This window comes from Cynocephalus volans, chromosome 4 (genome assembly GCF_027409185.1).
Source record: "Cynocephalus volans isolate mCynVol1 chromosome 4, mCynVol1.pri, whole genome shotgun sequence".
Classification (NCBI taxonomy): Eukaryota; Metazoa; Chordata; class Mammalia; order Dermoptera; family Cynocephalidae; genus Cynocephalus; species Cynocephalus volans.
Genome location: NC_084463.1, coordinates 117,186,651 through 117,209,411, shown reverse-complemented (window position 1 = coordinate 117,209,411; position 22,761 = coordinate 117,186,651). Strand labels below are relative to the sequence as shown.

Below are 22,761 nucleotides of genomic sequence, written 5' to 3'. Positions count from 1 at the left end.
CAGATATAAATATTAATATTTGTATCAAATTATTACCATGTAATATGAAAAATGTCTTGGGGTCAAAGTCATTAGGATCCAATCCATCAGTCTCTTCCCATACCTCTTTTAGTTGATCTTTGCTTCCCTGTGAACCAATTTTAAACAATTGCTCAAACAAAATATAATCTATGTGTATAGACTCAAAATAAAATACAAATTTGAGGAACTTTGCAGAATTAAGAATTAAGATTTAAGTACTAATAACTTATGATAAAATTCTGCTATCTGGTGCAATGAAGTATCTTCACCTAAATATGGTTTCATTAAGCCACACTCCTTACTGGATGATTAACTTTGGGGTGATTTTCATGCTTTTTCTTCATTTCTTCAAATTTAGATTCTTCTTCTCTTCTCTTTTCTTCATTCAGTGTTTTTAAATATTCTCTCCTTTCGTGTTCCTTCATCATTTCATATCTTTTAAACTCTTCATGTCGAGTCTTGTCATAGTGTTCCAGATCACTTGTTGCCTAGAATGCAATAATGCATTTAAATTAAATAAAGGGCTGCCTGGTTACTCAGGTGGTTAAGTGCAGCCTTGTAACACCAAGGTCAAGGGTTCAGATCCCCATACCAGGCAGCCACAAAAAATAAATAATAAATAAAAATATGTTTGAAAAATAAACAAAGCCATTCTTGAATATAGCACGCTCTATACAAGAAGGCAAAAAAAATTTTTTTTATTCTACCATTTTTAACTCTACCATTTTTTTAATTCTAACATTTTATTTTAGTCATTATTACCAGAGGTGTAGGTATTCAAAGAAACTAAAAGTTCAAAGCTAGCTTTGACTTTATGAAGTTCCCCATAAGCAAGTAATAAATAAATCGATTTTAAAAAGAAGGATAAGACTGTATCAAATCTGTACAGTATAAAAAACTAGAATGGTTTCTAACAATTTAACTGAATCTAATAACTGCCAGGCCAGAACATCTACTCTGGTAACTCCATTCATTAGAGAGGTCCTCTCAATATGAGAGGTCAACAAACTATTATCTAAAATCCCTTAGGCCAGATGTGTTTCAGAATTTTCTAAATTTTAAAAAGAGAATATGATACATATCAAAGAGATTAGTATTTCTTTAGCAAAATCTATAAACACATTAAGTAGGCTAAATTAAACTATAAACAGCATTACTATAATTGGTTAGTTCAGGCCAGGTTTCAGTTTTTACAGCTTTTTTTGAAATTGTCAACAAGGAATTGTAGACCTGTACATCTATATTAATATCTGTACTAATAAGAGTTAAGCTACCTTCCATTAAAGATATTCTAGAGAGTATATGAAAGTTATATTTCTGCTTCATTGCATTTGCCTGTCAAATTTTAAAACCTCAAAGGCACAATAAAGACAACACTTCCAGAATTATTCTTACCGCTTTGATTAGCATATCTAAATCTGTGGATTCAAACTTGTCAGGATTCAGGTGATTCAGGTGATCAAATTGCTTTAGAAGAGCTTGATGGTCCATGCCTATATCTGAAAGAAAATGAGAAAACTGTAAAAGATAAATTACTAGACTAGAAACATTAATATAAATGATAAAAGAGAAAAAAATTCATGGTTATTCCTGTAGTATTTTATAAAAAAATTCAAAGTTTTAGAATAAGGGCTCATATTGACTTTTAGAATATTGCACATATTGTTATTCTAGTCAAAGGTAATGTCCTTGAATCTAGAATGAAATTTAATTTAATATAAACATTTTAATGTTATATCTAGAAATACTAGTTGACTATCAGTATAATTAATAGCAAAAACCTTTTTTCATTATCTTAAAAATATAAAATATCCTACTTTTAATTAGATAAACTCTAATACAGTGCCCTCATCAAAGGTCTACATAGAATTTCTAAAAAGAATTGATCTAAAATTTACATGAAGGAATTCTTTGTATGCTGTTCCAATGAATCCTTTATGAAACAATAAACATTTATTCAGGTAAATTCATTTGAATTATGATTTATTTTTAAAGAAACATCAATTGTTTTTCTTTGAAAAAAAATTTTAAAAACAAGCTACAATTTACTATAGTTGAATGGGTGAAATGATTCTGTATTATTTCAGTTGTTTATTACACAATTGAGCAAAATGGGTACATGTGTTAATGTTGTTAGAAATTATAATTTTCACTTAGGAAGAAGGAATATACAAGTGTGTGATGGTGGAAGTCTGTGGTGAGAGAGGGGAATTAACACTACGTGTGTTAACTCAGGATTTGTAAAATACGTACATGTAACATATATATGCACGTTTCACGTATATATGCATTTGTACATATGTACGTGTGTGTGCATGTGTATGTATGTGTATAAATATACTTGCATGTGCATGTGTATGTATATGTATAAATGTATATATTTCCTAGATCTGTCCAGTGAAAGTGCCAAGAGGCAAGGACCAACCCTAGTGCCAGCCCTTGATCTATAATATCATTTGTCGCTAAAAAGAACCAGGTCTCCTCAGAGAAATGGCTGATTCCAGGGCTGGGGCAGGGTAGTTTTAACATGAGCCTGGAACATATTGTTATGCCAGCAAGTAAAGAACTACTAAATTTACTTCAACCAAGCTTTCACTGAATTCTTAGTATAGCACTGTACTAGGAGTTTTGATTAAGAAGAAAAGATCTGTTATAAAACTTAGCCCTAAAGGGTATGACCAGACAGTGAAATATATGAAAAGGGACTTAATCTCATTCAATATAAAAGAAATACACATTGAAACTGCACTATTATACCATCTAACAGAATTGCAAAACTTCTTAAGTTTGATGACGCTAGCAAGGCTGTGAGGAATTATTGCTGGTACATATAGTGATACAATGACTATGGAGGTAAATGTGTCAATATCTATCAAAATTATAAAGGCATATATTTTTTGATTTAGCAATTTCACCAAGGGGAAGTCATCCTACAGATAATCTTATATGGATACACAGTGATATACATACAAGATTGTCCACTAGAAATAACCCAAATGTCCATCAGCAGGGCCTGGTTAAATAAATTATGGTATATCCATATAATAGAATTCTATGCAGCTATAAAAAAAATAAAGATGGTGTCTGTTTACTAATACAGAAAGACCTTCAAAATATATTATTAAAGGAAAAACACAATGCAGAAAATGTGTATTGTATGCCATACTTTGTAAACAAAGAGATGGAAAATAAGAACTTTTATTTGTATTTGCTTGCACTGTATAAGAATAAGAAACTCAAGAAGGATGGTGTTAGAGGACATTGGGAACTGAGAGGGTACAAAAATATCAGGTAGATTTTTCTCTATACTTCCTTTTACTTTCTAGTTTTAAACCATGTGAATGTATTGCCTACTATAAAAGTTACACCAACAGAAAATAAGGCCCATTAAGCCCTTCTTCAAATTATCAGAAATTTCAATTCATAAATTCTGAGTCAATGAGAAAATATTCACAGGTTTTTTAAGTTATATCAGCCTGTTTTCTTTAGATAATGAAATTCAGCACCTATCTTGGAATAAAGAAAATACTGTACTGTGAAAATCGAGGGGATGGAGGTTGGGTGAGGGGAAAGAAATCTCCGAGCATCTTAGGCCTGGCTTTAAGGATGGAATTACCTTGTATGTCTGACTACCTCAAATAATATGGCATGAGCTCCATTTACCTCTTACTGACATCCTTAATTTCAGGATAAAGAGTATTTGGTAATCGTTTTCTAAGACTATTCACCAGCAGGGGGCTTAATGCTCTACACAAGCATTTCTCCAAATATGAAGCACTGACCAAAAGTGCATTTTTAAAAAGCAGATGACATTCTCAAAACCAGAATCTCTGGAGGCGAGATCCAGTAATTTGCATCTTTAACAAGCTTGCCAGGTGATCCTTATGTAATCTAAAGTTAAAGAACTGTAATTCCTGGGCTGGCTGGTTAGTTCATTTGGTTACAGTGTAGAGATCTAGGGTTCAATTCCTGTACCTGCCAAGATCCAGGGTTCAATACCTGTATCTGCCAAAACGAAAAGCAAACAAACAAAAAAAGAACTACTATTCCACTAAGAGCAAATGTTCAGATGTTTATTAGTGACAATGAAACAACCAGATAACCAGCCTATGGGTGCATGTCACAAGGACACAAAAACCAGCTTGAAGGGTCTCCCACTGCCATATCTGGCCCCTAGATTTTGATTCACAATTAGAAAGGCCATTCCAAGATAATAAAGGAAATTTACCTATGTTGTCACCTAGTACTTTTATGATTTTATTTTCTACACTTAAATATTGATTTATGTACACTTATTCTGATGTAGGATATGAGACATTAATCTAACTAGACCTTCTTCCAAATGGCTAGCCAGTTCTACAAACACTATTTAAAAATCTATCTTTATCCCATTAATAATGATACCACCTTTATTTTAAATTAAATTCCTTACATATTTAACTCTACAATTCTGGAATTTCTATTTTGTTCCTCTGGTCTTTCTACTTATATGCCAAAACCATATAGTTTTAGTGACTGAGGCTTAATGACATATTTTAATATATAATACCAAAAATTTAATATCTAATACATAGTCCTTTTTCATCATTCTTTTTCAGAGGTATCTAGTTCTTCTTGCTTGTTTCCTTTTTCATATGAACTTCAGAATTAACTTGAATAGTACCAGAAAAAAAAAAATATATATATATATATATATATTTTTGGATCATGTTAAATTTATAAATTAACCTGGAGAGAACTAATATGTTTATAATGTTCAGTCTTTGTATCAAAAAGATGTTATGTCTTACCATTTGTTCAACTCTACTTTTGTGTCCTTCAGGAGTTTTAAAAGTTTTTGTCTGTAAGTGTTGCACATTTCTTAGTTGGTTTATTCTAGATACTTTTTCTTTGCTGCTATTGTAAGTGAAGTCTTTTCCATTATAACTTCTAACTGCTGTTGTTTGTACATATAAAAAAATATTAATTTCTATAGATTAAGTTTTCCTTGCTGAATTTTCCTACTGTTTATAAGTTCCTCAGTTGATTATTTTAGGTGTTCCAAATATATAATCATGTCATCTGCAAATAAAGATGGTTTTATCGCCTTCTTTCCAATTATCTCCAATTTTTTTCATTTGTATAATTGTTTTAGCTAGTACCTTCAATGCTATGTTAGTTAGTAGTATTTATAGTGGGCATCATTGTCTTGTTTCTGATTTTAGTCAGAATAAATACTTGTGTTTCCCTACTAAATATGATATAGCTGAGTTGGATATAGCTGATCATGTTATAGAAGTATCTGGTGATTACTATTTTATTACTTTTCAAAATTAAGAATGAGTGTTAAATTTATCAAACGCATTTTCTATATATATATGGAGATAATCATATAGGCTATGAGATAACTTTCTTTGAATTTCAAAAATTCTACTTCATAGCTCTTTAATCTTCTCACAGTTGTAAATTAAAGAATACAGGATTCAAATATCTATTTCAATTTATCATTTGTCCTTTGACTTTGTGTATGACATATTCTGCTGCACCAAACTTTTAAAGTTTTTTTCTTCTTAGGTCTATTCATATGATGATTTATAGTATTAGATTTTCTAATACTAAGTCAATCTTGCATTCCTGAAATGAGTCCACTTGCTATGAGATAGTATTCTTTTGGAATACAACAATTTTGGTTTTGGCATAAATACATAACAAAAATGTGGAAGCTTTCCTTCTTTTCTATGCTCTGGAATAGTTTAAACAGAATTTACAGTATATTGGTTTATAATTAATGGTTTGATAGAATTATCTTATGAAATTGTCTGGACCTGTTGTTTTTTGTGGGGCAAGCTTTCTGAAAATTTTTCTATTCCATGTATGGAAATTATTCTAACTACATTTTCTTTCTCTGCTTTCTCTTGGTTTCCCTTGATGTTATTTTTTCTCTTTTAAATCTGTTGCTTAATTCATTACTTTTTATTCTTCCTTTTCACTGATATAATTATTTAAGGTTTTTAAATGATGTAAATATATTGCCTCTTCAAAACTTTAAATTAAATTTTAAAAATGAAAAGAAGCCAAATCAATACTAACATAAAATTTTGATTACAACATGTCATGTGCTAATATAGTGATCTTAACAACCAAATATTGAAATTTTCCTACCTTTTCTTTAGCACTTACCTTGAAGGGTATCCAATTTAGCTTTAATTAGCATTCTTAACCTTCCTACTTCTTGCCTTTTCAGTTCATCAAGTTTTGTCCTCACATGGTGACTTACTAAATCCAGCTCTTTGCTGAGCCTCCCACTCTGTTTACAAAATTAATAAATTAGTTTTATCTATTACATTCCATTTTGACCAGATGTAACATATTAAAAATAGGGCTATAACAAACTAGTGATAAATGCTTTTGACTAATTTAGATAAATTTAATATTATAAAAAGTATTTATTTCAAAAGAGATTCAGTTTGTAATTTTAAAATAAAAACCATATAATTTAGAAAAACATAATCAAAGCACGAAGGGGAAACTCAAAAAGTTGAATTGTAAAATGACACAACCCCTTTGAAAATCAGTTTTGGCAGTTCCTTAAAAAGTTAAACATAGAGTTACCATATGACCAGCAATTCCATTCCTAGATATTACCTAAGAGAATTGAACACATGTCAACACAATAACTTGAACATGAATGTTCATAGCAGTATTACTCATACTAGCCAAAAAAGTAGAAACAACCCAGATGTCCATCAACTGATGAATGGATAAACAAAATATAATATATGCATACAATGGAATATTATTTGGCCATAAAAAGGAACAAAATCCTGACATATTCTACAACACAGATGAACCTTAAAAACATTACGCTAAATGAAAAAAGCAAGACACAAAAGACATATTGTATGATTCCATTTATATGAAATATCCAAAAAAGGCAAATCCATAGAGATAGAAAGTAGATTAGTTATGGCTGGGGAGAGAGGGAAATTGGAAGTGAACACTTAATGGGTACAGGATTTCTCTTGGGGGCAATGAAAATGTTCTAAAATTAGCATGATGATTGCACAACTCTGTGAAGATACTAAAAACCACTGAATTGTACGCTTTAAGAGGGTGAATTTTATAATATTATAATATATAATTAAAATATATAATATAAATGTAATATATTATGTAATTATATGTATTATGGATTATAATTACATATAATATATTATAATTATAATATAATCCATATTCCATAAAAGTGGAGCATATTAATTATATCACAGAAGTTACTTTTTTTAAAAAAAAGTAACGTGGCCTCTCTAAGCATTAGTCATTCCATATATAAACAGCTTTTCAAAATTCATCTTTTTTAGGTAGTTTCCTTTGATTGCTTTTTTTCATAGATGGGTGATTAGCAGGAGAACTAGGAGAATATACTGTTATTTTAAAAAGCAGTATATTTGAAGGAGAGAACAATCATTAACAGATAAAACACTGGTTGCCAAAGTGTGGTCCCTAACTGGAAGTACCAGCATCACCTGAGAACTTTAGAAATGCAGGCCCTACACTTACTGAATCAGAAACTCTGGAGGTGGGGTCCAGAAATCTGTGTTTTTAACAAGCCATAAAATCTGAGAACTACTGAGATAAAATAAAGGAGTCCAATAAGAGGAGGAATAAAAGGTGTTCTGATACTCACTGGATTTGGCAATTGAGAAGTCAATGTCACTCTCCATGAAAGTATATTAACTTGAGCAGTGAGGGCAAAGGCATAATCTTTCAGGTAGGGAATGTTAGGGAAATGAAAAAATGTAGTATGATTCCCCTTGCATTCTTTTTTTTTTTTTTTTTTTTTTTTCATTTTTTGCCTAGGCAAGAGTCTTTGCTTGACTATTTGTGATGATACTGTTGGTTTGGGTTTTACTGTCTATTTTAACTCATTTCTTGTTCATTGAATAACTGTTTAACTTCATTTTGGTTTGCTTGGTTTTTTTTTTTTTAACCTCTTCACAGGGTAAAGGAATTGATTATGAAAGGAGGACAGTTATAAAAGTATTCCCTGCACCAAATCAGGAAGCTTACTGTCTACTTTTCCCTGGATATCTCTATATAGTACCTCCCATGATCCACGTTTTCTATGTTATCCGCAAATACAATGCTCTTAGTCCTAATTTCAGCTGGATAGGAGACATTGAGAGTTCTACATTAAATATCATTCACCCTAAAAAATCAGTTCCACAGGTCAAATTAATCCTTCAGAGGAAGAGCAAGATTATCCTCAAAGACAATTTGGGGCACTTGGCATAACACTGTTATCTTTTTCCCAGAACAGTGCATATCTTCCAAGTGGAGAGTTGTGAAATAAAAGCCATTCACAAGCTCCAATAGATCCCACACCTGATGTGAGTTGCTCTTTCAAAGGAGCCAATACTAGGGATGGGGGATATTAGACCTAGAATGATTCCTCCAAACACAGTTCTCTAATTCTGATTCTAGAAACAAGCAAGATAATTTTTTAGAAAGTTAAAAACAAATATACAAAAATTAACATAAGCAAATAAAACTATCCTAGGAGGCGTAACTGAAAGTTTAAAATTAATTGGAAATTTTTTTACTCACTGAGTCTAAGATAAACCCAACTAAACTGATTCACTTCCCTTCAAGGAAAGGCTTTGAAAGAATCTCTCATGTCAGATCTTCACAACTCCATTTCTTATTATGAATACTAGGGAGCTGTCTAGGGCTAGCACTATGTCTAATAGGGTTCTTAGGACAGAGGCAGATGGTTAAACCTCCCTTACTGATATAAGATAGAGCCCATTACCTCTTCTGTTAATCTGAATCTGATTAAAGTACCAGAACCTAACCTATTCTAAACCTTTGAATAGCTTCCTGCTGTCCTCAGATCATGATCCAAGCCCCTTAACATGACATATAAGGCCCTCTGTCATCTAGTCCATGACTCACCAAGCTCATCTTTTGGCCACTAATGGTATCCACTTCCCACTCTGGGTTCCAGCAACAGTTATTATTTCTGGCTTCCTATATACCTCTTGTCTCTGTACCCTTGTCCCACTGCCTACGATGCTTCCTAGTCCCTTTCCTCTCAGTTACATATTTAAGCTCTGGCATAATCTTTCCCAGGAAGAATGACTTCCCATCTTTCCCCCCTGCTTCATACTGGATATAAAAGGGTGAACAAAACTAATGCCATTTTGTGCCCTACCTGTCATATTGACTTCTATTTAACCTCATTCCTCTTCTTCACTGGATAATTACACCTTAATGTTAGGGCAAGCTGTAAAAGTAATATAGGACTCAGGCAGTGGATGATTTATTACAGCAGGTGGCATCAGTGGTCTTAGCACTAAAATCCCCTGCCTTATGGATCATAAGACACCTGGTAAATGATAACATCAACTTATTTTTCTTAACGTGTTTCATTAAAGTTACTTTTAGTAACAGAGCTTTTGCTATAAAACAACTTTCTCTAAATGCAGAGAGCTAAAGCTCTCATCTGCTAGCGTCTGATTCTTTGTTGCATGCAACTTTCCTGTGTGTTAAGTCACCCCCATTAATAAATATCTTTGTATATCTCTGAATGGACCTGTCCACTTCCTTCTTTGGTCTCAAAGTACTTCTCAATTTGGAAGGCATTATACTTTAATCCCCTCCTTGCACACTGGATTATGTGTCTGTCCTCTATAGCTCTACAATAATTATACATTCATCATATATCCATCATAGTAATCTATTTTGGTATGATTTTCCCTTGAGGGTTCCTTAAGGGCTGGGAATAAGTCTCATTTTTGTATCCCCAGTAGTTAGCTCAGTGTCTGGCATGCTCAAATGTTTCTCAAATAATTATTTAATTACATTTACCTTTATTTCTTCTATATCTGCTTTCTGGAGCTTTTCTCTGAAATGTTTGTCTGTTTCCAGCACATCAATCACTTGCTTGAGATATTCATCATAATAAAGTCCGGTATCCTTCAAATTAAGAAACAAACAGTAAAGCTTCTGAAAGTTCTTTCTTATCTGAATCCAAAGATCTCAATACTGAAAAACAATTTCTAATAAAATAGTATTGAGATATATCTACTTTGACAGTTTCGAAGTGAAAAAGTTATATTTCTCAAATACTTTTATATCAGAACCAATACCATGTTTTACTGTTACATAAAGTTAGGTTTCCTATACAGTTCAGATAATGAAGATTTAACCAATAATATTAATTTGTTTCTCCCCATTGTCATCTGTTCTCCTTTGAATATAACACAAGTGTTTTCTTGGCTGGTTATCTCTACATTGGAAATTATTAATTCTTCTATCTACTATCTAATATACTAACTACATTAAATAAACATTGTCTAAAAAAAAAAAAAATAAAATAAAATAAACATTGTCTAATGTTTTAACAGTATATGCTTGTTCAATACTTCTTTCACTGCTATTTCAGAAATAGTTCTTAAATGTCCAATTTTATAAGTAGTAAATATTAGCAATATTTTCGTTATAATTCCTCCCATTTCACTTACTGGTGCTTCTATCTTTGCACTTTCCACAGGCTGGATATTTTGTACTTTTGTCTTGTCTATGTCTATAGGCACAGCTTCAAGAGCAGTAAGTACACATGTAACCAAGAGAAAACAATATTGTAGTAGGATGGTCTTCCACCTCATCTGAAATAAAGGAAAAGTTATAGTAAAGTCCTGAAAAGATGTTTTAAAACTATACACATGCATCCCCAATGTCACATTAAAAATATATTTAATCTCAAGAGGTTTAATACAACAAAAAAATTCTAGGAAAGTAGTAAAAGTAGATTATAACTTATCAAAAACAATGCTTAAAACAGATCACTAAAAAAAAAATCAGGGAAGAAATGTTTTTCAGTCAAAATTAAAAAGACGGGAAACAAAATTTTAAAATTTGTTGCTTGTATAGTACCAGAAAACATTTGGATAATTACAAAAGTTTCAAATAAAGATGGTATTGAGGGACTCCCCCCAAAATTTTTTTAAATAGCCAAGATTAGGAAAGGAGAAAGTATGAAAAAACTATATTTTTTCTCAATTACAGTAGTAGGGAGCCAAAATTATTACTGTATATATTTTATTCAGCTTCAATCTAATCTTGAAAATAAATTGCTCTACGAACACCAGTTAACTAAAAGACAAATAACTAGCTACAAATATTCTCTTAACTTTATTATTGTATTATAGCCAATAGCCAGTTGCTAAAGATCTTGTTGGTCAATAAGTTTTCAAATAAATAGGTCAATGAAATATCAAATAGGATACTAATGGGGTTGAAACAAAAGAGGAACTGATACTGTTGGTCTCACAGCATTGCTCAAATTTTGTTTATTCAAACATTTTCCACTCCATAAGGATCTTAGTAGTTTCAGAAGGTTTACTACAAGAATTAGAATGAATAAAAATCTCATATTTAATTGATTTTACACATACAGACTTTTTGGTAGGGTTCAAGTCAAAAATAATGGCTTGACAATCCATCTGTAATGTGCATTATTTAACTTGGAGTCTCTCAAACTTAGCTAGCCATGGACTTTTTTTTTTCCAAGATAAAATGTTTTTACCCACAGAAAATAATTTGTAAAAGAATACATAACCTCATTTTCACCACAACCATAGGTTATACATAGGGCAGTGACGTATTTTACAAATGAAGAAATAAATAATTAAACCAATTCCTTACAGAGCATTGTTTTGTCATCAACAAAACCACTAAAATTCAAATTTCGGTGCTATTTCCATACCAGTTTTTCAGCATCTTTATTAAAATATACTTTACATGCCATAAAATTCACCCATTTAAGGTATAGGATTTGTCTAATCTGTAAAGATGCTACTCAAACTTTAGTTCTCAAATATGCAAGATCAAATCACCTGGGAGCTTGTCAGAAAAGCAAATTCTCAGGCTGTACCCAAGACCTCTGGGTTGGGGCCCAGGAATCTGTTTCAAAACTTTCCAGTGATTCTTATGTGTATTCAAGCCTGAGATCCACTCTTCTCCAGGATACTGGTTCCTCAAACATGACTGTTGTGAGTAAATGATGAAATGTTTGAGAGATGTTGGCTCAGTGACACTAAATAGGTTTTCATTTTTGCAAGACATTCAGAACTATTGATGGGCTACTGCACATTGTGAATCTCTAATAGGATGGTTTATTTTTCCATAAATTGTCTTTCCACTATAAATCAGCTTCTCTTTCCCACAATTTGTGCGTGCGTGCGTGCGTGCATGTGTGTGTGTGGTCAACGGGGATCTAAATCGTTGACTCTAACCTACTGAGCTAACCAGCCAGCCCTACAGTTATTTTTTATAACAAAGGTTTATTTCTTATTCATGCTTCATGCCCACACACACATGTAGGTGTGTGTTTTGTTTTTTGAGTTCTAATTCATGTCATAAAATTTCCCCTTTTAAATGGTACAATCTATTGTTTTTCAGTGTATTCACAAGGCTGTGCAATCATCATCATTATTTAATTTTAGAACATTTTCATCACCCCAGAAAGAAATCCTCTACCCATTAGCAGTTACTCACCATTCCCCTTTTCCCCCATCCCCTGGAAACCACTAATCTACTCTTTGTCTGTATACATTAGCCTATTCTGGACATTTCATATAAATGGAATCATACAATATGTAGACTTTTGTGTCTGGCTTTTTTTACTTAGCAGTATGTTTTCAAGGTTCAGCCATGTTATAACGTATCAATACTTCACTCCTTTTCACAGCTAAGTAGATATTTATTCCACTGTATGGCTATATCACGTTTGTTTATCCATTCATAAGTTGATGGACATTTGGGTTTTTTCTACTTTCAGGCTGTTATGAATAATGCTGCAGTGAATATTTGTGTTCAAGTTAATGTGTTAATGTTTTCAGTTCTTTTGGTTATACGCCCAGGAGTAGAATTGCTGGGTCAATTTGGTAACTCTACATTTAACTTTTCAAGGAACTCCGAACTGTTTTTCAAAGCAGCTGTACCATTTTACGTTCCCACCAGCAATACATGAGGGTTCTTATTTCTCACATTCTCCCATGTGTTACTGTCACTTCTGCTGCTCTCTCACTCTTCTGCCAAGTCTACCATAAATAAGTCAAGAGAGGAATGTGTTTGTACATATGAATGTGTGTATGTCCTGACTACATCTCAAAGTGACAAAGTCACAAAAAGCCTTTGGGAACATACTTTAAAATACTGACTGAATTGAAGGTTCTTAAACATTTAATTGATCTCCAGCCTTATTATAAATAACAACAGAAACGATCTAGCAAATGTCTGTAATGTATCAAGCAGTATGCTAAGCATTTTTTTTTTATATTAAATCACTTAAGTCTCATGATGACCCTGTGAAATAAATATTATTATGCTCATTTTAAAGTACAGGAAAGTGAGACACATCACTTAAAAAGCTTGATCTAGGTCACACAGCAATAAGTCACAGAGCTAGGGTTCAGAACTGAGAGTGACCAACTCCAAAGCCTATGTCTGCTTTTAAGTAGTGGTTCTCAAAGTGTGGTCCCCTGGCCAGCAGCATCAGCATCACCTGGGAATTGGTCAGAAATGCAGATTTTCAAGGCCTACTCCAGACCTTCCAAATCAGAGACTCTGGAGATGGGGTCCCCCACAATCTGTTTTAACAAGCCCTACAGATGATTCTGATGAATGCTAAAGTTTGAAAACCACCACCCTCGAACATACTGACTCACTTTGCATTATTACATAGCAATCTCATCTACAAGAAGAGACAAGAGAATGCCTACCTGAAAAGTAAATTTGGGGCTGGCCAGTTGGCCCAGTTGGTTATAGTGCGGTGTTATTACACCAAGGTCAAGGGTTCATATCCCCATAACAGCCAGCCAAAAAAAAAAAGAAAAAGTAAATTTGGATCCTTGGGAGTAAAAAAATGGGTTTTATACCTAAGAATAAGGCAGAATTAAATTTAGGTCTATATTCTAATTCCAGCTGTACCACTCACTTGCTATGTGATCACAAGTCAGTCGATTAACATTCTCCACTTCAGTTTTTTCATTTATAAAAATAAAGGAGAGCTGGCTGGTTAGCTCACTCACTCAGTAGACCGTGGTGCTGCTAACACCAAGATCAAGGGTTTGGCTCCTCATACCTGCCAGTCTCAAAAAAAAAAAAAAAAACCTAAAAATAAAAGAATTTTTTTTAAAAATAAGGGAATTTAGCTCGACCTCAGTATACTTTAAGCACTTAAGTTCTATTATCTACTTATTCTTTTCATTCATGCATAGATCTTTTCTGTTACCTAATAAGAAATACTAATAAAATTGCTTGTACTCACTCCAATTTAAGTTATACAACTTACAAATGCCTTTAAACAAAATATTGCTTATTCAGTCAGCTTAAAATTACATTGGTAGAGCAAATAGCAGGTCTGGGTGCCAAAATACAAAGATTAACAGTAACAACAACAAAAATCAAGCACCAAAGAAAGTTCCTATCTAGACGCAATAAAATGGGGTAAACTCTGTAAAACTAAAACTGCCATAAAAATAAAGAATAAACAAATAAATGAATACTCCCCCACGACCCCCAAAAATGAAGTAAAGCCAGAAAAGTTTCACACTCTGGAAACAGGGTGTGAAACATTATGCTAGTTAAACTCAGGCCTTGCTTTTGTGGAAGCAGCAACAACACTCCTCCTTGATTTTAAATTTAGAGATTATCAGACATGCATTTCATTCAAGCTGGATTTATTTTTAACTTTTTGCAGGAAAGAGACAATAAATCGTCAATACTGATGGATCTTGGACATGACCTGGGTCATCTTGGACGTGACTGGCACCATTTTACACACACTCAGCACAAAATGGCTGCCAGCCTTTCCCTTAGGAGAAACCTCGGGGTTTCTAAGAAATAGAAACTCCTCTACTTCTGCATGGGTGCAACCTTCCACCGGATTGCATTAGCCAGCCTTACCTTCCACACCAGCACCAAACCCTTCCCTGATTACATCAGCCTTCCTTACAGCCTATATAATAAGCCCTCCCACCCCGACACTGGCTGCTGCTCCATTTTGAGTGCAGCCCAGCAGATTCTTTTCCTTTAATAAAGCTCGATCAGTAGCCAGAGTTTCGGCTCACTTTCTTTCATTTTGGTGCCGAAACCCAGGAAGGGTCCTGGCCGGGACCTTCAGAGGATCCCCTCTCTTGGGTTGATTGGTCCCCCAGCCACCCTTCCCAGACCTGCCAAACTGGGTACTTCTGGGACTCTCTCCTTTTACCGTTTCAGTCCAACGCATCCAACATCAGCCTCAATTCAGGGTGAGTCAGTGGGTCTGTCCTATTTCTACAGGTTCCCCCAACTACTCTCTACTTCCCCAAGACCAGGCGCCTGGCCGAGGGAACCCCTCTCGTGCCCCCCAGGTATTGGAGGATGGTCCTCTAGCCAGTCAGTGGCTCCTCTCTTGAAAAGAAGGTGCACATCAACAAGGACACTCCTTGGTGTTACCATTCTTCTACTGGGACTGATCACCTCCTTTTTCACCCTCTAAATGGGATCCTCACAATTCAAACCTCCATGCTCTATGCCTCAGGGCTGTCTCCTGGCCAATTTCCTCCACGCTCTATGCCTCTGGGCTGTCTACAATCTCTTGGCCTCCAGGGAAATATTAAACACAAATGCCTCATTTTCTACTGCAATCAGTTTTGGCCTAAATACAAACTAGACAAAGGATCCCAGTGGCCAGAAAATGGCACTTTCGATTTGGATACTCTCAGAGACTCAGACAATTTTTGTCAGTGAAGCAGCAAAACCAAGGAGATTCCTTATGTTCAAGCCTTCTTCTATCTCCTATCGCATCCTTCTCTCTGTCAAAACTGTCCTATATCTCAAATTCTCCTAGCTCATGCCTGACCTCCCCCTCCAGACTCAGATCAATCTTTTGATCCATCAGACCACTCTGCTCCCCGACCATCTCCTTACGCTCCAGATGCTCCACCAGCCCCTTCACTTTTTCCCTCTCTGTCCTCAGCCACCTAACCCCTCTCCTTCTTCCCCTTCGTTGGGTGACAACCCCGTCTCAGCTCCAGCTCCTTTATACCCCTTCCATGAAGTGGCAGGGACAAAGGAATTGTACGGGTCCATATCCCCTTTTCTCTTTCCAATCTCTCCCAAATTGAAAAATGACTGGGATCTTTCCTGTCCAACCTGGAAACATATCTTAAGGAATTCAGATCTCTCACCCAGTCTTATGATCTCACCTGGCATGATATTTTTATGATTCTCACTACTATTTTGTCCCCCGAGGACAGGGAGGTCTGGATAATAGCCCAACAACAGGCAGATGCGGTACATGCTCAAAATAATAGGTGGCCTGTGGGAGCCATTGCCATCCCTCTCACAGACCCAAATTGGGACTACCAGGCTGGCCACAGGGACCAGGATCTCTGAGATATGATCACACACCTACTTCATGGCCTCCAAAAGGCTACTCACAAGTCAGTCAACTATGACAAGCTTAGAGAAATCACACAGAGATCCACTGAAAATCCCAGAAAGTTCCTAACCCGCCTCTCTGAGGCTTTACATGAATATACATGTACAGACCCAAACTCCCCTGCAGGTATGGCCCTCTTACACTCTCATTTCATTACCCAATCATCCCCTGATATTTGAAAAAAACTAAAAAAACTTGAGGATGGTCCAAATACAACCCAACAAGAACTCCTCAACGCAGCTTTCAAGGTTTTTAACAACAGGGAGGAGGAGGAGAAGAAGGATAGATACAAAAGAGATCAGGCCAAATATCAGCTCCTGGCTAATGCTATCTGGGGATCACACACTCCAAAGCTGGCTGCCTCTGTGGGCAAGCCACCCAGGAACTGCTTCAAATGTGGTCAACCGGGCCACTGGGTATGGGCCCTGTCCTCACTGCAAACAGCCAGATCACTGGGGGGTTGACTGTTCCATTTGCCAGAGAAGGAGTGGCCCAGTCCCTAACCCTCAGCCTTTGGCTTCACGGCCATCCTTACTGTTACGTCTTGGATTCTCCCAAGTGGAGGACTGATGATGCCCAGGTCCTGAGGCCCCCATGGAGATCACCATGCGTGAGCCCAGGGTAACTCTCCTCGTAGCAGGTAAATCGATCTCTTTTGTCATTGATACAGGGGCCACTTACTCTATCCTTTCTGAATATGGAGGACCAACAACCCCATCCTCTATCACTATAACAGGGGTCATGGGATCAGAATACCATCCATGGATCACTCAAACCCTTTCCTGCTCCCTACATCACATCCAATTTGCACACAAATTTTTAATAATGCTTCAATGCCCAGCCCCCTTACTGGGACAGGACATCCTTTCCAAATTCAAAGCTACCCTTACCCCAAACACTTTAACTCCAGCTACAATACTCCTGTTACAGGCTGCACCCAGACCTGGCCCCTGAGGCTTCCACCTTCCTCTTCCCCTCAGACAAGGTTAATCCCGTAGTATGGGACGCTTCTTCTCCCTCCATTGCTATGCACCATTTCCCTATCCTTGTTAAGTTGAGGAACCCCTCTTTGTTCCCTAATGTCCCACAATACCCCATCACTAACAAACAACACCTTATAGGCTTAAAACCCATCATACACAAACTCCTTTCTTCTCATCTCTTACAGCCTACTCACTCGCCTTTTAATACACCCATCCTTCCGGTTTATAATCCTAATGGCTCATAGCGTTTAGTTCAAGATCTCAGGGCCATTCATGCAGCCGTTTTACCCATAACCCCAATTGTTTCTAACCCCTATACTCTTCTATCCACAATCCCAACAACAACCCACTTCTTCTCTGTACTTGACCTCAAAGATGCCTTTTTTTCTATCCCCTTACACCCTTTCTGTCAAAACCTGTTCGCCTTCACTTGGACTGATCCTGATACGCATTGTTCCCAACAACTCACCTGGACAGTACTACCTCAGGGGTTTCGGGATAGCCCCTACTTCTTTGGCCAGGCCTTAGCTCAAGACTTATCTGAACTTCCTCCAACCTGTAGCACTTTAATACAATATGCAGATGATCTCCTTCTTTGTAGCCCCTCCTATGAGGATTCACAGGCTCATACTGTTACTTTCCTTAATTTCCTGGCCTCCAGGGAATATCAAGTATTCCCCAACAAGGCCCAAATTGCCTCACCTTCAGTCACCTATATGGGAGTCCACCTCACCCCATAACAAGGGAGATAATGGTAGATCGCAAAAGTTTAACTTCTGAACTACCAACTCCTACCACAAAGAGTGAAATTCTCTCTTTCCTGGGGCTTGCAGGATATCTCCACATGTGGATTCCCAACTTTGGTGTGTTAGCAAAACCACTTTATGAGGCAGCTAAGGGGGACCCCACAATTCCCTTAGACCCCACAAAGCCTGTTCATTCCTCTTTCCAGTGGCTGAAAGCCGCTTTCCTTACAGCCCCAGCTCTTTCTCTTCCAACTTATCCTATCCATTTGTCTTATACATCAGTAAAACCCAGGGATTGGCAGTTGGGGTTTTGGAACAAGAGGCAGGAGATATCTTCTCCCCTGTTGCATACCTTTCCAAACAATTGGACACCACAGATCAAGGATGGGCTCCCTGTTTACAGGCCTTGGTGGCAGCTGCCCTTTGAGCACGAGAGAGCTCTAAACTAACTTTTGGACAACAAACAACCATTTGTTCCCCCCATCATCTTCAAGACCTTCTCAGCCATGAGGCCATGTCAATTCTCTCCCCTTCCCGCCTACAACTTATCCACCTTACCTTCACTGATGTCCTCCCTACCACACAAACGGAGCAAATCCTTTTAGATTTCCATAATTCAGTTCACATAGGCTATGAACACCTACTACGCCTTCTTTAGCCCTTATATTACTCTCCCCACATGGCCAAGTTACTTAAACAAATCACTCAAAATTGTCCTTTGTGTACTCATTGCTCCAGTCAAGTTGGCCTCCAAGTTCAGTCCTTTCCCACCACCAGGCCAGAGGATACACTCCTGGCCAGGACTGGCAAATTGACTTTACTCACATGCCTTCCTACAAAAGGCCATGCTATCTTCTAACCTTAGTAGATACCTTTTCAGGTTGGATTGAGGCTTTTCCCTGCACTTAGAAGGATGCTACAGCAGTAACGCATGCTCTCACCTCAGAAATCAACCCTCGTTTTGGCTTGCCCACCAGCCTCCAGTCTGATAACAGCCCGGCATTCATTTCAAAGATTACACAATTCACAGCACAGGCCTTACATATCAAATGGGACTTACATATACCATACCGGCCTCAGTCATCAGGCAAAGTATGAAAAGCCAATCACCTCATAGAAACACCCCTCATCAAGCTGTCCATGGAACTTCACCTCCCTTGGACCCAACTTCTCCCTCTAGCACTCACTCACCTGCGAGCTGCCCCCGCAAACCCACTGGCCTCAGCCTCTTCAAACTTATGTCTGGTAGACCCTTCACTCTCACACCTCTCCCTTCCAGCTCATCGCCTTTAGGCCAGTATCTCCCTATTCTCTTACTTATTAGGGATCTTCTTCGGGAACAGGCCAACCTCCTATTACCTCATCCCTTCCCCACCACACCCTCAGACTTTAAACTGAGCCTGGAACAGCAAATGTATATTAAAACCCGAATCCCAAAGCCCCTCTCACCATGTTGGGAAGGGCCTTATACAGTACTTCTCACCACCCCCACGGCAGTAAAGGTACTAGGAAAGGCCCCTTGGTATCACTTATCCTTGGTAAACTAGCACCTGAGACTTTACCCAAAGAATCTGTAACACCAAGCCAGAGGGGTCCCTCTGCTCAACCCCCAACCCAACATCTCCTCACACGTCGTCCATTTTAGGATTCATAAAACTGAAAATCTCTAGGACCTCCACTCTTCCCCCAATCCCAGAAGAAGGATAATCTTTCCCCTGGCGATTATCCTCTCACTCCTGCAGGCCCGCTTCATGTCCTTCACACAGGAGCTGCTCCAAGACTGGTCCCGACCTGTCACCTCCAGTGTTGAAGACATCCTTGAATGGGTAACTGAATTAGCCTGGCAGGTCACCCTCTGCGATCATACCCCTGATGAGGTTACCCTCTACTCCTTCCTACTACGCACCCTCTCAACCTCTCAGCCCCTGAACACTTGCCTTTTCTCTTCCTCCTGCTTCTTTTCCTAACAGAGACATATGCCACACCCTGTTCACAATGTATAACGAAGGTCTTGATGGGTGGAAGGACACTTTCCAACCTCCCAGGTCAGCCACCCCGAATCCTTGGGGAAACCCTACAGGACACATTCACGTCCCTGACATATGTTCCCACAACATGCTGTGACTGACAACTGCCACATCATATTCTTATGGGGGTAAAAGCTACCGGATAGCTCTTTCCAAAGGGATTCTGCTGGAGTCCAGTCCTCCCCCCCCCACTCGCCCACAAAAACATTTCTGCTTCACCCAAACCACTCACCTAGACTATAGCAATGAGAGAGGACTTCAGGACAAAACACATCGGACCCCTAACCATGATGGGACTTATCCTTCTTCTTGGTCCCTGCCTCTTTCAGTGTTTCTCTAATTTCTTACAGGAATGTATGCAGGCCTTCACCAACCAAAAGGTCGCCAAATTGTTCCTGGGAGGAGGACATCAGCCCCTGAGAAACGTTGACCCTTCCCCAGAAGAATACAGCTTCCCCACACAAAACCAATACCCTGCCACCTAATTGTTTTATTTTTTTCATATCTTCACCCATCTCCAGCAGGAAGTACCTTCAGAAGAATGAGACCTTTGCCCCCTTTCCCTTCTCCCTTATACTTAAAAGGCAGGAATGATAGATCTTGGACATAACCGGCACCATCTTGGACATGACTGATGCCATTTTACACATACTTCGCACAAAATGGTTGCCAGCCTTTCCCTTAGGAGAAATCTCGTGGTTTCTGAGAAATAGAAACTCCTCTACTTCTGCATGGGGGCAACCTTCCACCTGATTGCATCATCCAGCCTTACTTTCCCCACCAGCACTAAACCCCTCCCTGATTACGGCAGCCTTCCTTACAGCCTATATAAGCCTTCCCACCCCGACACCGGCTGCTGCTCTCCATTTTGAGTGCAGCCCAGCAGATTCTTTTCCTTTAATAAAGCTTGATCGGTACCCAGCGTTTCAGCTCACTTTCTTTCAAATACCATTTTAAAACCTAAAACTGTTTCACTTTTTGATAATTTTAGAGGACAAAGACTGAGACTTTTAAAGAAAAACCTGTTCGTTTTAAAATCAAATACAAGGGCTAGCCAGTTAGCTCACTTGGTTAAAGCATGGTGCTGGTAACACCAAGGTCAAAGGTTCCAATCCCCTTACTGGCCAACCACCAAAAAAAATAAATAAATAATTTTTTAAAATGTTTTTTAATCAAATACAAGGGTACTTCAAAAAGTTTGTGGAAAAAAGAGATAATACTAATCTCTCCATGAACTTTTTGAAAACTCCTTGTCAGCCCTCCATGGGCCCCACGTCTGTGGATTTAATCAACTGTTAATCAAAACTATCTGCAAAAAAGGGCCAGCCTGTGGCTCACTCACGAGAGTGTGGTGCTGACAACACCAAGGCCACGGGTTCGGATCCCTGTATAGGGATGGCCGGTTAGCTCACTTGGGAGAGCGTGGTGCTAACGACATCAAGCCAAGGGTTAAGAACCCCTTACTGGTCATCTTTTAAAAAAATAAAAATAAAATTTTTAAAAATCTGCAAAAAAAGATAATTTGTGTTTGTACTGAATATGTACAGACTTTTTATCTTTTCATTATTCCCTAAATTGAGTATAAGAGAGTGTAACAACTATTGAATAGTTACTCTATATTAGGTATTATAAGTAATCTAAAGATGATTTAAAATATATGGGACAATGTTCAGAGGTTATATACAAATACTATGCCATTTTATATCAGGGACTTGAGCATCCATGAATTTTGGTATCACCAAGACGTCCTGGAACCAATCCTCCACGGATACCAAAGGATAACTATACAATAGAACTGATTAAAAAATACAACCAGAATCAAGAGGACAAGGACACATATAATATGATTCAATTTACATGGTGTGTCTAAAATAGTTAAGTCCATAGAGAAAGAAAGTAGATTAGTGGTCACCTAGGGCTATTGGTAGGGGGAAAGGAAAATGAGAAATAAGTGCTAATGGATACAGGATTTCTTTTGAGAGTGATGAAAATATTCTAAAATTAGATAGTGGAGATGGTTGCAGAACTCTATGAATATACTAAAAACCAGGGAATTATACATTCTTAAAAGGTGAACTTTATGATATGTGAATATTTCAATCTTTAAAAAAGGAATAAAAATAGAGCAATAAATCCAAGGTTACAAAATAAAATGTGAGGATGAAAAAAGAGAACAAATATAATTTACAAACCATCATTAATCTTCTACACTAGCCATGCTTTATAATTTTTCATAATTATCCAATTTTCTATATTCTTAATGATTTTTGTCTGCTTGTTCTACCATTACTAGAAAAATATGTGAAAATCTTACATTATGATTTTTTCCTTGTAAGTCTGTCAATTTTTATTTAAATATTAGTGTATATAAATTTAAGAATTTCTAGATTTCTGGTAGATTTAATCTTTTATCACATTTGAGTGACTTTTATATTACAACTGGCCTGAAGGTCTATTTCTTTTGGTACTAATATAGCTAAATGAATTTTCTCTTGATTAGGGTGTGAATATAC

The 22,761-nt window shown here is 36.9% G+C and overlaps 1 protein-coding gene across 4 annotated transcripts in view; it reads right to left on the bottom strand.

The window, feature by feature from the left end:
• NUCB2 (nucleobindin 2) overlaps positions 1–22,761 on the bottom strand; it is a 40,189-nt gene that overhangs the window by 9,673 nt on the left and 7,755 nt on the right. For all 4 annotated transcript variants that reach the window (XM_063094406.1, XM_063094408.1, XM_063094409.1 and 1 more), the window contains exons 3-8: positions 10,527–10,670; positions 9,871–9,978; positions 6,181–6,307; positions 1,417–1,520; positions 324–509; positions 37–127 (exon numbers count right to left, since the gene is read on the bottom strand). In XM_063094406.1, the coding sequence (XP_062950476.1) occupies positions 37–127; positions 324–509; positions 1,417–1,520; positions 6,181–6,307; positions 9,871–9,978; positions 10,527–10,670 (760 nt within the window). The remainder of the gene's footprint in view (positions 1–36; positions 128–323; positions 510–1,416; positions 1,521–6,180; positions 6,308–9,870; positions 9,979–10,526; positions 10,671–22,761) is intronic.